General features: G+C 38.9%; 1 protein-coding gene across 1 annotated transcript; it reads left to right on the top strand.

Annotated features, from left to right (window-relative positions):
* Positions 1–1,232: 1,232 nt before the first annotated feature.
* On the top strand, positions 1,233–14,872 carry LOC149089626 (phospholipase A2 hemilipin-like). Its single transcript, XM_089231934.1, has 5 exons — positions 1,233–1,499; positions 6,993–7,201; positions 10,753–10,912; positions 14,338–14,493; positions 14,657–14,872. Exons 1-5 carry the CDS (start codon positions 1,300–1,302, stop codon positions 14,748–14,750), a joined length of 819 nt encoding a protein of 272 aa, XP_089088060.1. The 5' UTR covers positions 1,233–1,299; the 3' UTR covers positions 14,751–14,872.
* The last annotated feature ends 31 nt before the right edge of the window (positions 14,873–14,903 follow it).

Below are 14,903 nucleotides of genomic sequence, written 5' to 3'. Positions count from 1 at the left end.
GCGTTCTGAGTGTATGTGCGGTGCGGCCCTAACGTTTTCGAGTTGCGCTTGTTTCGTGTTCATGCTGCCATTTGGCTTCCATTTTCTAAAGTGAAGATGGAAATGCTTGAATTTTCATGTTTTGTCAGTATCGTGTTGACAAAACATGAAAATATTTAACTTAAATATTAACTGCACTACGTTTTCTTGATCAACATTCAAGTGAGCTATCTACATTTAAATTTTGCGAATGTTACGTTATCAAAAGAAAACCGGTGTGGAAATGTTACATTATGATTAAAATTGGAGCTGCTTAAGTTTGAAAAATTGTAAATTCCTACGCCACCTGTTGATTCTAGAAAGTTTTACGTAGCCAAGGAAGGTACCCTTACTGTCCTCTCGTAAACTTGATCATTCTAAAATATGACTTTCGAAGCACTAATGAAAATGTGCCGCTACGAAAGAAAAAAAAAAAAAAAATCGTTTAATGCCAGTCGGACATCCGCTTTGTTATGTTCCCTTTTGAATGAAAAATACCGATTTGAATGAACAAGGTGGATATGTTCTCTTTTTATCAGAAACGAATAACGGTGACTTTACATCAACATGACACTCACCGTGTCACACACGGCAAACATTCTTCGACATAAAAATATTTGTCTGCGCCTACGCAGTCCCGATACGATAGATATGAATAAGTTCATTGGTTTTATGTTAAAGAACGCTTGCCGTCTTTTGCACGACGCGATAAGTGGTTGTAGATGTAAATCAACCCTAACACTTTACGTTGTAACTTCAATCAAAAGTATTCCCGTTTGAATAATCCCTGTTACATTAATCCGACAGAGATCATCCTAAACATTCAGAAACCATTGAAAAGTGAATTTCGAAAAAATAAATTGAAATGTTCTTTTTTGAAAGTAAGCTCTTCAATTTTTTACTGATTTCTAGGAAAATCCCTCATTTTTATTTTTAATGATTTTTAACAGTAAATTGGATTCTAATTTTTTTTGAAATTTCCATTCACCCTATTATCCCTTAGCAGCAAGGCCATTTTACATGTAAAATCGAAGGCTGCGTAAACCTTAACCTATACCATTTTGTAACCAATCTCGATACGGATAACAGAATTCAACCGTTGTCACATTCGTGACTCGAGCATTACTACACAGACGTGAGTTTGTATATCTTTCAGATATTTTTCGAGTGGACAGCAGCAATGCTCATGTCACGAATGGCAGTGAATAGTGCTATTTGCGGTTTTTCGTGAGTACTTACACGTAACTGTGTCAGAGAGAAAAAATTCAGTACCATCTATAGATGTGTAAAATTGAAATGACTTTAAATTTTTTTTTTGGTTTTGGACTCATCAGTGCGGTGATAATCAGCGTTTCTGTTCAGCAAGACACGCTCAATTTTCTCCAGCAAAGTAACAGTGGTAACAACACAGACCAACTGCTGTTGGTCGTAACTGTTTCCGTGGATCGAAACTCCAGCAGTTGCGAAGTCTTTTCGGATGAGTAAGTGCAGCAATACTTTACAAAATCTCAATGGTCATTCAGCATTTAAGGGCGGTATTCACTGACATGGTTTAATACAATTTTTGGATAAGAGATGAACATAGATTGGCTAAAAACCTGAATTTAACCAATCCGTGTCGATCTCTTATCAAAAAATTATGACTATAGTTTAATAAACCATGTCGGTGAATACCACCCTTAATCGATCTTTCTTAGCACTTTGATAAAAATTTATGAATTTGCTTCTCTCAGAACATGTTATGAAATTAGGGGGAATCGCAAATTTTTTATAAATAAATTACTATATAGACTAAATTGAAATGGTTTCTGTCACTATTTGCCCATAAAATAAACCAATTAATTTATGATAAAAAAAAATTGCCAGTTCTTCCATTTTCCCCAAAAACAATTCTGTGGCAGTTACAACGTGAGCTTGGATGAGAAAACAATTAACTTATTGTTTTAGTACCTTATTCAACTGAATTTATTGTTGTGTTGAATATTGTTTTTTGTGAAAGGGGTTCGTGGCTTTCACCTTATTAAAGGAGAGGTTCCATAGCCTTCGGCTTATTGGCTGAAATTGCATATAATAAAAATAGATTGTTAATTTAAAAAATCCATCTAACTCAAGACTGAATCGAGTCTCACGCATTTACCTTAGGGGCCATTCAAGTATTGAGTCAGCAAATTTCTAGCCATTTTTTGACACCGTTTCCCCCCCCCCTTCCTTATCAGCAAAATTTCGTCATAAGTTCTGCCCCCGTCTCCTAACGCATATTGGTGAAATCAGAGACGTACGTGGGGGGAGGATAGGGTAGCCTCGTGCTCCTCCTAATTTTTAACGCAAAAAATATTTTAAAAAATTTATATTTAGGAAGAAAATACCTTTATATGTTATTATATAATCGATTTTTCTCTGTTAATTTAAATGCTATTTGAAGAACTTAAAATTTCTTTTTAAGAAATTCATTGCGACCCACTCTCAAAGCCATAAATAATAAACCCTTGGCCCGCGGACCAAATGTGGTCCTGGAGGTTATCTGATGTGGCCGCCCCCCCCCCCCCAAAACCTAATTTTGTAAAAATTAACTAAGCGGCAAATTCACACATCACTTATGTGTCCTGCGACACAGTTCCAGAACACTTAAGCGATCCGTGGCACATTTAGAAGCCCCTGAGTGACATGTGACGCAGTTTTAGCGCAATTAAGCGGCCCCAGTGTGGCTCTACATCACTCAAGTTACCCGCGGCGCATTTCCAGATTACGTTACTTAAATGATCCGCGTCATAATTACGGATCACTTGAGATGGGAAGCTCACCGAGATGGGAATCAGGGTGTGTCCGGCAGGGCTGTAACCTAAATTTCACTGCCCGGGCAGTTGTCCCTCCCCCCCCCCCAGTTACGGCCCTGGTGTCCGGTCCTCAAAAGCCAGGAATCTCCGCCGGGACCAGAACACAGGTCCTCTTGGTTTCGAGTCCCAGTGGAGGCCGCTGTGGTGGCCGAGTGGTCATAGTGACGGACTCGCAGGTGCGAACCCCCACCGTCGCCACAGTGGTGGTCAGCTAAAGTTGGCTTTCTGTGGTCCTCGTCTTCGAGGCACAAATGTGAGCCGATCTCCCCTTTAAGAAGTCTCGCCGCAGAGAGAGCAACAAGTCTGCAACTGTATACTATTCAATCCTTTCACTTCGTGCATAGTTAGAAAAATTGATGGCAGGTGGCAGCACTACACTTAACAAATATTACACAGAAACAAACTTCATGGAAGGCTCACTATACGCACACGCACATTCCAACATGCACAAATTCGTTAGAAGTTCCGCCGAGGAATATGGACGAGGTGTATGCCCGGTTTAGTAGTAGTAGTAGTTCCTTGGTATATTAGGCAAGAAGAAGCTGTCTATATCAATAATTTCCCTAATTAGCAGTTATTAAAGTGGGTAGAGATCATACTATGAACGGTATACAGGGTGTATAGGTAACAGGGGTATGACATTTTACTGGCGAACCGTTGGTCCAAGAGGAATACTTCCAATTAGAAAAAGTGCCCACATAACTTTTAGTACTGAGACATGCCATTCATGTTGCAAGAGGTCGTATAGTTATTAAAATAAAAATAAAAAATTTTAATACAGTCCCCGTGTGCCCGAAAACCCAATGGAAAGTTGTTATCTTGACCGGCTTGATGCCACTAAAGAAATTTCACGTTTCTAAGTGCAATATTCACTGAGATACTCGAATTAAAAGAACGGTGGAAAGTTCGGGGGAAAAACAGCATTAAATGCAGATAAAACGGGTGTTCCACATTTAATACTGTTTTTTCCCAACTTTCCTCAGATTTTTGAACAGAAATATCTCATTGATTAGAGGACTGAGAAATTTCCACTTAGAAACGTGGATTTTTTTTTTTTTTGGATTTGAAAAAAAATAGGGCAAAAACTTTGTAATTGGGTTCTTGAGCTCTTGAGCACGGGGTGTCCGTATAAAAATAACTATACAGCACCTTTCAACATGAATGGCATATCTCAGTACTTACACGTTATTTGGATATTTTTCCTAACTGGAAGTATGCCCTAGGACCAATGGTTCGCCATTAAAATGCCATACGTCCTGTTACTCATGCACCCTGTATAATTGTATCAATTTGTCATTTTTAATGACAATTTTTTTTGGATATATTATAATATTTATTGTCTGTGCATATGCACTGCATGTGAGTCGTCCAGTTGCAAAACTCGTTAAGCGCCAACCAGATTTTTTGATAATTTGATAATTTTTGTCGCACACGAGGACGAATTAGGCCGTGACCTACAATTTATTGCCGATTCCGAACGGCAGTATTTTTTATACTCATCGAGAGGTTTGTGCGCTAACCCCTCGAGCGGGGACTTTCTGCGGTAGCAATCTTTTTCTGTGGTCATGTCGCCGTTTCTGTTGTACCCTTTTGCCAGGAAAGTTCCTGACAAAGACGAACAGGGTATCGAACTCGTAACAGCTCTAAACATCCTTTAGTACTTCAGGCGAATATCTTATCGACCGCTCCCACCAGAATTTTTCAGAGAAAGTGAAAAAGAAACTTTTGTAGTGTGTATTTTACGAACTGAATGGTGGAAATTTAAAAATTTTATTTCATAGTATTAACATTTTAACAAGCCTCATCTCAAAAAATACGCTGCGAAAAAATCTGGTTGGCGCTTAACGAGTTTTGCAAATGGACGACTCATATGTAGATAAAATGTTATAGATTGATAGAACCGCTCACAACTCTCCGGACTGATGTAAAGCAACTTACTTCCGTTACCTCAAAAAGAGACAGGGTTGTGTCGGAAAAACTTAGCAAAGATTTTTTAGCAATAACCCTTTCCCCATGTTTGCAAGTATCAAATCACTCGCGTCATTCTCCCCATGGAAACAGCTATCAACTAGATGTAACGTAAAAGCCATTTGACTAAAATGGTTAGCTGAACCCCATGACTAGGGAGAAATATTGCACATGCGCCCAGTGGCACATAAGGGCCGGAGATTACAGCCTGGGATCTCAAAAGAAGAGTGGAGAATACTTGTGGGGCAGGTAACAAGAAGAAGTTGGCGTGTTGAATTGGAAGAGGTTTGAGAATGGAATAGAACATTATACACTGCTCAAAACAATTAGGGGAGCAAGCAAAAAAGTGAAGAAAACCGTGCGAGACAACCACGTATTGGCATACAATGGATAGTACACGCGTATCAATGCGCAATACAGAAAAAAGACGTAAAAAAATTTGGAATTAAGCTTTAATTCTTTGAAATATGGAAAAAACATGAAAAGATGATTTAGGGCAACAATTTGGTTACATGTAAACGATAAAAGAAAGTACTGTTTAGACATGATGCATGAGTTTTAATAGGGCGTGTGGTCTCCTCGAACAGCTAAGACTGCTGCACACCTGTTTGTCATGGATGCGATGAGGTTATCGATCAGACTTTGGGGAATACTGTTCCACTCCTCAAGAAGTGCGATCTGCAAGTCTCGGACAGTAACAGGCGGCCTTGGTCGCGCAGCAATGCGTCGTCTGACATGCTCGATTGGATTCAGGTCAGGAGAGCACGCTGGCCATTCCATACGCTGTATTGTTTCAGCTTCAAGCATGTTCTCCGCCAGACGAGCTCTATGCGGTCGGGCATTATCATCCTGGAAAACAAAGGAATCTCCAATGGCTCCAGCGTAAGGGATGACATGAGGTCGCAGTATCTCGTCTGCATACCTTCGGGCCGTCAAAGTGCCATTCCGAATGATATGCAGGTCCGTACGTCCGCCTACGCTGATTCCACCCCATACCATCCAACCAGCTCGTCTGTATTGTGACCTTTCACGAACGAATGCGGGGTTATTCCGAGTGCCCCTGTCCCTCCATACCAGAACACGTCGGGTGTCACACTCCAGACTGAATCGGGACTCGTCTGTAAACAGCACTTGACTCCAATCATGTTGCTCCCAATCTCGATGTTCAGCAGCCCATCTTCTTCGGGCCGCACGGTGGCGTGGGGTCAACGGAATGCAGACCATTGGCCTACGTGCATAGAGCCCTCCATCATGAAGCCGATTAAGTACTGTTTGGCTGGACACCCTTCGTCTTGTTGCCAAGAGCAACCGTCTTTGCAGCTGCGTAGCATTCTCTGTTCTGTTTCGACGAGCTGTTAACCGTACATACCGGTCATCAGTTGCTGTAGTGGCGCGTGGCCGACCTTGCCGTGGTCGACGTCTATCATTTCCTGTTTCTTGGAATCGATTCCACAGCCTTGCAACAATACTTCTGGCGACTCCAACAGCGTCCGCGACACTACGTTGTGTTTGCCCGGATTCCAGTCTGCCTATAACACGCCATGCCATGGATTCCGGTAAATCACGTTGTTGAGACATCCTCAAGTCACCTTGTCTCAAAAAAAAATACTGCGCAATCGAATTTCACAGTTACGGCAGTAAAACAGACGTTTCTGCAACATCCCGATTTCTGCCCTCATCTCCTTTTTCTGGTTTTTGACGTCATGAACTTTGATTTGCATATGACGTTTTCTTCTTTCGTTTCCTGCTAGGCTTTAAATTATGGACGATTCATTTTATGTTACTTATCGGTATACATCTTTGCGTAATTTTGTTAAAACCATGTGCTCCCCTAATTGTTTTGAGCAGTGTAGTTGCTTTATCAGAAAAATTGAAATTTATTATTATAAATTATTATTGACCTTCTGCAAGGATAAGAAGCCCCTTGAAAAAGTATATCCACTTTTTTTTATTTTTTGTGCATTTTTTGTCTTGTTGTCTTTCTTATTTACTTTATTAAGTGTTCTGTTCGGTCCAATAAAGAAAAAGGTAATAAAATACAAAAAGTTAAGGATCTTTGGTTTAAATATTCACTTTTAACGAATGATTTTGACCATGTTCTCAAACCGATTTGTAATGTATATGCGCGAAAACTCATGCAATCGATTGGAAACGAATGCTTATTTTTTAAAGGGCAGATATACGACGAAGAATTTCCAGCGCAAAAACATCCAAAAACATACAAATGGTCACGGCGAATGAAATGGAGGTCATCATCGAGGGATGCAAGGATAAGTGGAATACATCATCGCCGCTAGCAGAGACGACAACCACTCTTGCGGCCAATGCAACGCAAATGCGACCATTCGAAATCTGGAATGATTGGAGCGTGATATACCGTGGTGAATTATGTCATATACTTCTATTACCTTGTATTTTATCATTGATCGATAATGGTTTTCTTTCTGTCTCCTCTGGCTCATAAACTCAGATGATAATCGTTTATGAGTATTAATGTATAGCACATAAATATTATTATTGTATTAAGACACAAATATTTACAGAAAGATTTCTTAGTTCTCCTTGTCGCGTTTCACTGGCGAATCGTTGATCCTAGAGACACTTCCAATTATAAAAATTATCCAAATAACGTGTAGAACTCAGATACGTCATTCATGTTGCAAGGGGTTGTATGGTTATTAAAATAAAAAAAATTAACTTTTATACGGACACCTTTCCTCAGAAACACAATTAATATATAGGGGTTGGACAAAATAACATGACCACCTGTGAAATGAGACAACATCTTTATTAATAGGCTGTTGGCCATTCTTTTGCATTATTCCAGCTTGTATCCGTGGTGGGATGGACAAATGCAAGTCATGCACAACAGGATACGTAGCCACTCCTCATGCAAAAAGGTCACTAATGAAGAACGTGTCTTTGAGGTGGAAAACCTACTGCGCAGTTTGGCCTCCAAAATACCCCCAAAGGTTGAATTATATTAAGATAGGGGACTGAGCGGGCCACACGGAGTTTTTGCAGTTCATCATCGTGTTCATCAAGCCAGTCTCCGACAATTTCAGCAGTGTGAACGGGCGAATTGTCATCTTGTAACACATGTCGAGAATTAGGGAACTAATATTGCACCACTGGATGAAGATGGTCGTCCAGAATAATGACATAAACTGCTACTTTAACCAGCCCATCTAGGACAACAAGTGGGCCGAGACCACGGTGAGACATGACACCCCACAACATCACTGATCCCTCTTCATGCTTAACAGTAGGAAGGAGACAGCCAACATCATAAGCTAGGGTGTGCTGGCGTTCAGTCTGGAATAATGTGAACGACGATTCGTCTAACCAGATGACATTCTCCCTTTGTTGTTGTGTCCAATTCTTATGTCCGTGACACCATGTTCGGCGTTTTAAGGCATTGATTCATGGTGTCACCAATGGTTTTGGAATAATCGCTCTACCTTGTATGTTTGTTGCATGCAGTTCACGGCGGATAGTTTTTGTCGATACACCTTCCTGTAGATGTGTGTTCATCTCAGATATTATCTGGGAAGCTGTTGTCTTGTGCTTTCTGGCCACAATCCGCTTCAAAACCCTTCTGTCTCTACCAGTCATCTTCGACTTTTGGCCACTCTTATGCTTGGCAGATGATGTCTTTCCCTGTTTGCTGTCATTACCATCGACACGGTACTTCTCCCGGCACCAACAAAGGCTGATGTTTTCGTTCCTGTGGCCCTGGCAACACGGGCTCCAACAATCATGCCTCTTTCGAAATCTGTGAGATCAGCCATAAGGAAGTTTTAACGCCCCAATAGACATCGCATCCGAACGCTATCACTGCTACTACTAGACTGATGTGTGCACATTCCCGCCCACTAGGTGGCACTCTTCCACATTAGAGGGCGGGAGTATACGACAGGTTCACTCGAGTGTTGTTTTTTCACCGGTGTCCATATTATTTTGTCCAACCCCTGTATTATTGCCCTGTATCCGCAGAGACATTTTAAATTCAAAAATGAGTGAAAAGTTAGGAAATAGCAGCACAAATCAAGGGAAGGAAGCGTTGCTCGTTAGTTGGAATAGAGGAAGCTTTGTTCCTCTATTCTTTCCCAATTTTATTTCATTTCTCGATAAATAATGCATTTAAAAATATGAAATGATTTGCCAATAAAATTTCAGCGTGGGATCAGAGCACTTCAATATTCGGAAGTTTTAGCACACCGGGACTGTATATAATATACATTTCTTCAAACAAATTTGAGATTTTACTATCTCCTCTATTCCAACTAACGTATACTCCCGCCCTCTAATGTGGAAGAGTGCCACCTAGTGGGCGGGAATGTGCACACATCAGTCTAGTCGTAGCAGTGATAGCGTTCGGATGCGATGTCTATTGGGGCGTTAAAACTTCCTTATGGCTGATCTCACAGATTTCGAAAGAGGCATGATTGTTGGAGCCCGTGTTGCCAGGGCCACAGGAACGAAAACATCAGCCTTTGTTGGTGCCGGGAGAAGTACCGTGTCGATGGTAATGACAGCAAACAGGGAAAGACATCATCTGCCAAGCATAAGAGCTTTTCATACGTCATTTGAAAACTTTTTGTGATTGAGAGTACGTGTCTCTAAACTAAACGGTTGCAGAGATATCTACAGTTCAAACAAGTTGGGACATCATCTATAGAGATGATTACACAAGTCTGCAATGAAAAAGCTTTCGCAAATACATAACCAGTGTATTCTATAGTTTTTTGGATGCTAATTACTGGAAAAATAGTTTAAAAATTCCATCACGTCTAGTTTCTGAGATAAAGTGAAAATTAAATTTTAATAGTAATGCATAGGCAGCATACAGACCCTATTGAAGCTGTGTTATAAAATGTATAAAATGATTTCCAAAGATAATTCAGTGGTTTTAGAATGATTTAGGGGCACTGATTCCGAATCTGACATTAGTTTTATATTCATATTGGCTACTTCTAACCCTTTAAGCAGTAATGACGAGATGTCTCGCCTCCACAAAAGCCTCTTATTTTAGCACTGACAAGGCCATATATTTTGTAAAGTTAATTTCTCAAATATTTTTTCGCACCTTGAATCGTGTGGTAGGGACTGACATAAATGAAATTATCACCGGCTTTTTCTTTGGGATAGCTAACAAACGATACCAACGCCGTCTATTTTCATTGTGAACTGTTCGAGATACAGCGGAAAGCAATTTGCTACGAATCAGGACAGCGAACCTGGTGTCCAGACAAGAAGGGATATTAAAACCGTAGCGATATCATTGAATTTGTCTTTGGAATGTGCATCTGACAATACCATTGCTTTCGACTTGAGTTGCGTGCTTTTCGAGATATAGCGCAAAACAATTTGTTACGAATCAGGGCAGTTTCTCTGATTGCCCGGACGGGAAAATATATTAAAATCGGAGCGATACCGTTGAATGCACCTTTGCAATGCGCAGCTGGTGGTACCATTGCTTTTGGCTTAGGTTGATTACTTACTGAGATACGGGCGTTTAAAGAATTTCGTCACGAATCTTTTTGCGAATGCTCCAAGTATCGTAAGGTTATTTAAAAGACGTATTCACGTCGGAAAAAGGAATTGCTCTTTTGGAATCGGCACTGAAAATAATATGGAAATCAGTTATCAAAATTTAAAAAAGTAGTTTTGTAGACCTGTGTTATTTCATTTCTAATGTTCACAGTCGCCAGCGATATAGCATTTGGCCGTGTTTCTTTGAATTTTCTAATAACGTCATTCGACACATTCCAGCTACTACACAGGAGCGTTGGCTGACAATCGCCAATGATGTGACTTGGCATGTACTGCTGTTAGTATGTAAGATAAGGTATATAGAAGTGTCAGAGAATAGTGATGCAAGAGAATCAAAGTGTTTTGATCCCCAAATTTTGACTTTTTTTTTCGACAGGTACTAAATGGTGCGGTGTTGGTTACATAGCGAAAAGCTACGACGATCTCGGAGAGTTCACAGACGTTGACGAATGCTGTCGGGACCACGATTTTTGTGATGATTTCATCTCACCGGGTGAAACGAAACACAATCTGACAAATAATTCCTATTTCACAAAGTAAGCACGTCACTAAAACTAAAATACAGTCGAGTATCCGTATTGGTATAGCTCTGGACTAGCCTGATATCGCGTTTGGTGAGGTGTCATTTAATTTGTTTTAGTAAATTCTATGAATCTTTTGACAAAGAAAAGGCAAACAGTAATTACAGTCGGCCCGGCTTAATCGGATATCAATGATTCCTGAACATAATATCCGATTACGAGGGCAACAACCAAAACTAATGGAGGATCAATATTAACAAAACTTCTAGAATAAATCAGGCGTCAAAAATGAAATGAAAATCATATTTAAGCACAGAGAGAAACGATGTCTGTGTTTCCACTGTTCATACAAAGTGCGAAAATGGATCCCAATCGGAAATGAATTTCGGGAAAAAGATTCACATGCATCCGTGGGGAATCGAACCACCAAGTTCTCTCAGTCTAGCGAGTTCTCCTCCATTTATCTACAGAGAGGACTGGTATTTTCTTTCCTTGGAGCTCACATGAACTTTAAACGGGACCGCATATAGACAGCCTCCTAGCTCTGCTAATAGCTCGTGACAGCATTAGTCCCCAGATGGTGATGTATAGAGACAAACGATGTATCTCTGTGTTCAAACAAACTGCGAAAAACTGGATCTCAAGTGGAGATAGAGCACTCACCCGAACTGCGAGAAATCGGTGGTTAGATTCCTCGTGGAGGCATATGTGTACCTTCTATCCGAAATTCATCTCCGCTTGATATCAAGTTTTCCGTACTTTGCTGTAAATCGATGTCAAAATTGCTCTTCTTTTTACCACAAAATGTCGGAGGCATTTGGCTAATAAATAGCTTAAAAATAATGAGAAACTATTGAAAATATAGAGACACTTCAAGAACCTTCTAAAAAGTTCAAAATCACTAACTTTGGTTGTCAAACAGCTTAACGAGAGCGTCTTAAATTCCAAGACGCCAAATGTTGCGAGGTGATTTCCCTGTGTGTATTCAACGAAGATTGGACTAGCCTCTACTCCTAGTCGATTCCTCATAATGAGAGGCAATTAAAAGGTCTTCTCCTAGTTAACAAGTAAAGACTATTCAACAGCCCTTGAAACTATGTAATAACATTGAAATTCATAACTTTGAAACTAAGTAGGTACCTATGTGGAAATCCAATGGGATGAAATGAGTGGGGGGAGGAGGAAGGCTGGAATATTTTTAGAATTTGATTTCATTTCTGTACTATAGGGAGATATTTCAGCCAGAATTGTCATACGAAAGCGTAAATTAGAGAAACATTCATTGTTACCTATCAAGTACCTGACTGCACCCGAAAAATTCAACTTTGAGATCACAACGACCCTTTTAGTAGAAAAGAAATATCTCAACCGTTTTTCAATGGTTCTTCAATTTTTTTTTTTAAACAGTCCTCACACTTAGGACTACAAAAAACATTCAAATCGCTTTTTTACAGTTTGTCGATAGTTTCAAAGTTATGAAGCGAAAACAGATCAACATTGAATTTTAACCAGGAAAATTTCGCATCTTGACATCAAATAAACCAATATTTTTGGCTCATTTATGATTTTTTTATTGGTTAAACCTAGGTATAAATCAAAACAAGCATTCTTACAGAAAATACACAGGTTTTTCCAGAGTTGAAAAATTATGGTTTTTGACTAAGATATATGGGGGGGGGGGGAATCACTCAAGACATAAAGTTCCATTTCCATCCAAAATCCGCCATTTTGGATGGAAGCGCACATGAGAAATTAGGGGGCTTTTCAGGATCCATTCTAAACCTGTTCAGGAGCTAATCCTGAAAATTTTAGCTAATTATAAATTTGTGGCATATAAAATTCTAAATTTACTGGACTAATGTCCAATAATGGGAGAGAGAGAGAGAGAGACGCCAGAAGAAGACACTATATTTACGAATGTCTCTATTGAAAGTCAGAAAGAGAGAAGATCATACCAGTAAACAAAAGAAACCTCGACATCCTTACACTACTTAGAAACAAGGAGATAAAGTATATAACTTCTACATAGGAGTGTTGAAAGAAATCCATGGGAAAGTATTTGGAATACTGGTAGAGTCTAAACTAGTCATTGTATTTTATAAACGAAATGACCAAATGCGATAGTGCATATGCGCTGCATGGAGATGTATTGCTGAGATATGACGATTTATGAATTGGGTAATTATGTTTAATCATAGTGCTGTAATGTTTTTCTGGTATACCTAGCTGTTCAGAATGGTTTAGAGTGATTTTGACTTCTATGTTATAATCGAACGGTACAGGATAAGTTTTCCCATTAGTGGCAATATCAGTTTGAGAGACGATTTTGATAAATTTTTAAAGCGTCTTAATTATATTTTTCACAGTATCATTTGATAATGCACAAATAAAATACTTTGAAAAATATAATTAAGACGTACTGTGCAATATATTGCATAAGGTTGTACCTAACATTGTATGGAAATGTTCTTTTTTGCATTTTGTTGTATTATATTATTTGACCTACTGTGCTGAAATGAGGCTGAAATGATGAAAAATTTAGATGTTATGTTATTGCACTGTATAAACTGGATAGGTATATTTTTATGGTTAAGTGATTTGGGAAATTTTTTGACTGGTTTGGAATTGTAAGTAGAGTCAACATTTTTCCCACTGAAATTTTATAGCTTTGCATTAAGCTCTGAAGCTCACATAACTTAATCCTTAATAAGAGTAATTGCTCCTCATAATACCACCGCTAAAACTTTCTCATATTGGACGGATTGGTCCCGCAACTTGAACCACGTTGCCTTGCCACCTTGAAAATGCCTTGAAACGCTGTATGCCTCCAGGGGCGGGACGGCTTACTATAATTGCATATCCAATAATGGGCAATTTCGCTGACACCTTGTAACATTTGGGTGCGAATTGGCGATATTCCGTGTTCATATGATCCCAATTTCTCACATTTTTCTCGATAAAGTGTGGTTAATGACCATATAATGTATTATTGCATCTGGTTATACAGTAAAAGTCCAACATAACGAGTGATTTGCAAGTGGTGGCCAAATACCTAATTCGGTTATAGAGAATTAACAGTTATAGAGACCAAAATCAATTTCATGACTAGATTTCTGTTCATTCGTCAATATTGGAACAACTTGATTTGAAAGACGTTTTTTTTCAATGCAGATTAAAGTTTTCTACAATTTTATAACCTCACAGGGCGAAAAATGTATACTCGCTTATAACAAGAAGTACGTTGTATTGCCAATTTTTCTCGTGATTGCGAACTGTCGTTATAACAGACTTTTACTATACTATACATATATTCAAAAGGTCTTGGAAATTTTAACATAAGTAGCAACGACAAAATTTCACCGAATCTTCGATGTCGTTATAACCAAAATTGACTGTATTTAGCATTTATGTTGAAATTTATTTCATCATTCTCTCACAAGGATGTGTTGCAAATGCGACGACAGCTTCTACGAGTGTTTGGCCAAGACCAATTCTCAAACAGCAAACACCATCGGAAATATTTATTTTAACCTAATGAAGAGAGAGTGTTACGAATACGATTATTCTCTGACGAAGGAATGCAAGAAGCACATGCCGTAAGTAATCAAGTTCTTTGCAATAATCTGAAATGGACACTAACCACTACGTATGACAAAATCTACGGCTCGATTAGTGTGTTTGATTATTGTCATTTGCCGTAATACTTGAACAATTGCAATTTATAAAAACAGTGTTCTTCTATTTTTATTTTTTACGCAGATTTTTCAAATTCATTTGCTTAGAATATGAAAGAAATCGTGAATTGCCGAAAGAATACCAATGGAAACCTGCGAGAGCTTATAAAATATCCTGAAATTTTTTTTGACATCTGAATAATTATGGAATATTTATCATGTAAAATTCTTTATGTATATCTTCTTTTATAATTTAATTTTCTCAGAACACCGTTTCTAAGTGTTTGCAGAAACTTTTAAATTTTACGCTCATACAGGATATTAATTGAGAA

The sequence above is a fragment of the Pholcus phalangioides genome, unplaced genomic scaffold, assembly GCF_987345545.1.
Source record: "Pholcus phalangioides strain wild (caught in Gottingen) unplaced genomic scaffold, Ppha-v1.0 ptg000001l_1, whole genome shotgun sequence".
Taxonomy (NCBI): domain Eukaryota; kingdom Metazoa; phylum Arthropoda; class Arachnida; order Araneae; family Pholcidae; genus Pholcus; species Pholcus phalangioides.
Note: the sequence above shows the minus strand (reverse complement) of the source record. Positions and strands in the feature narration are given on the sequence as shown.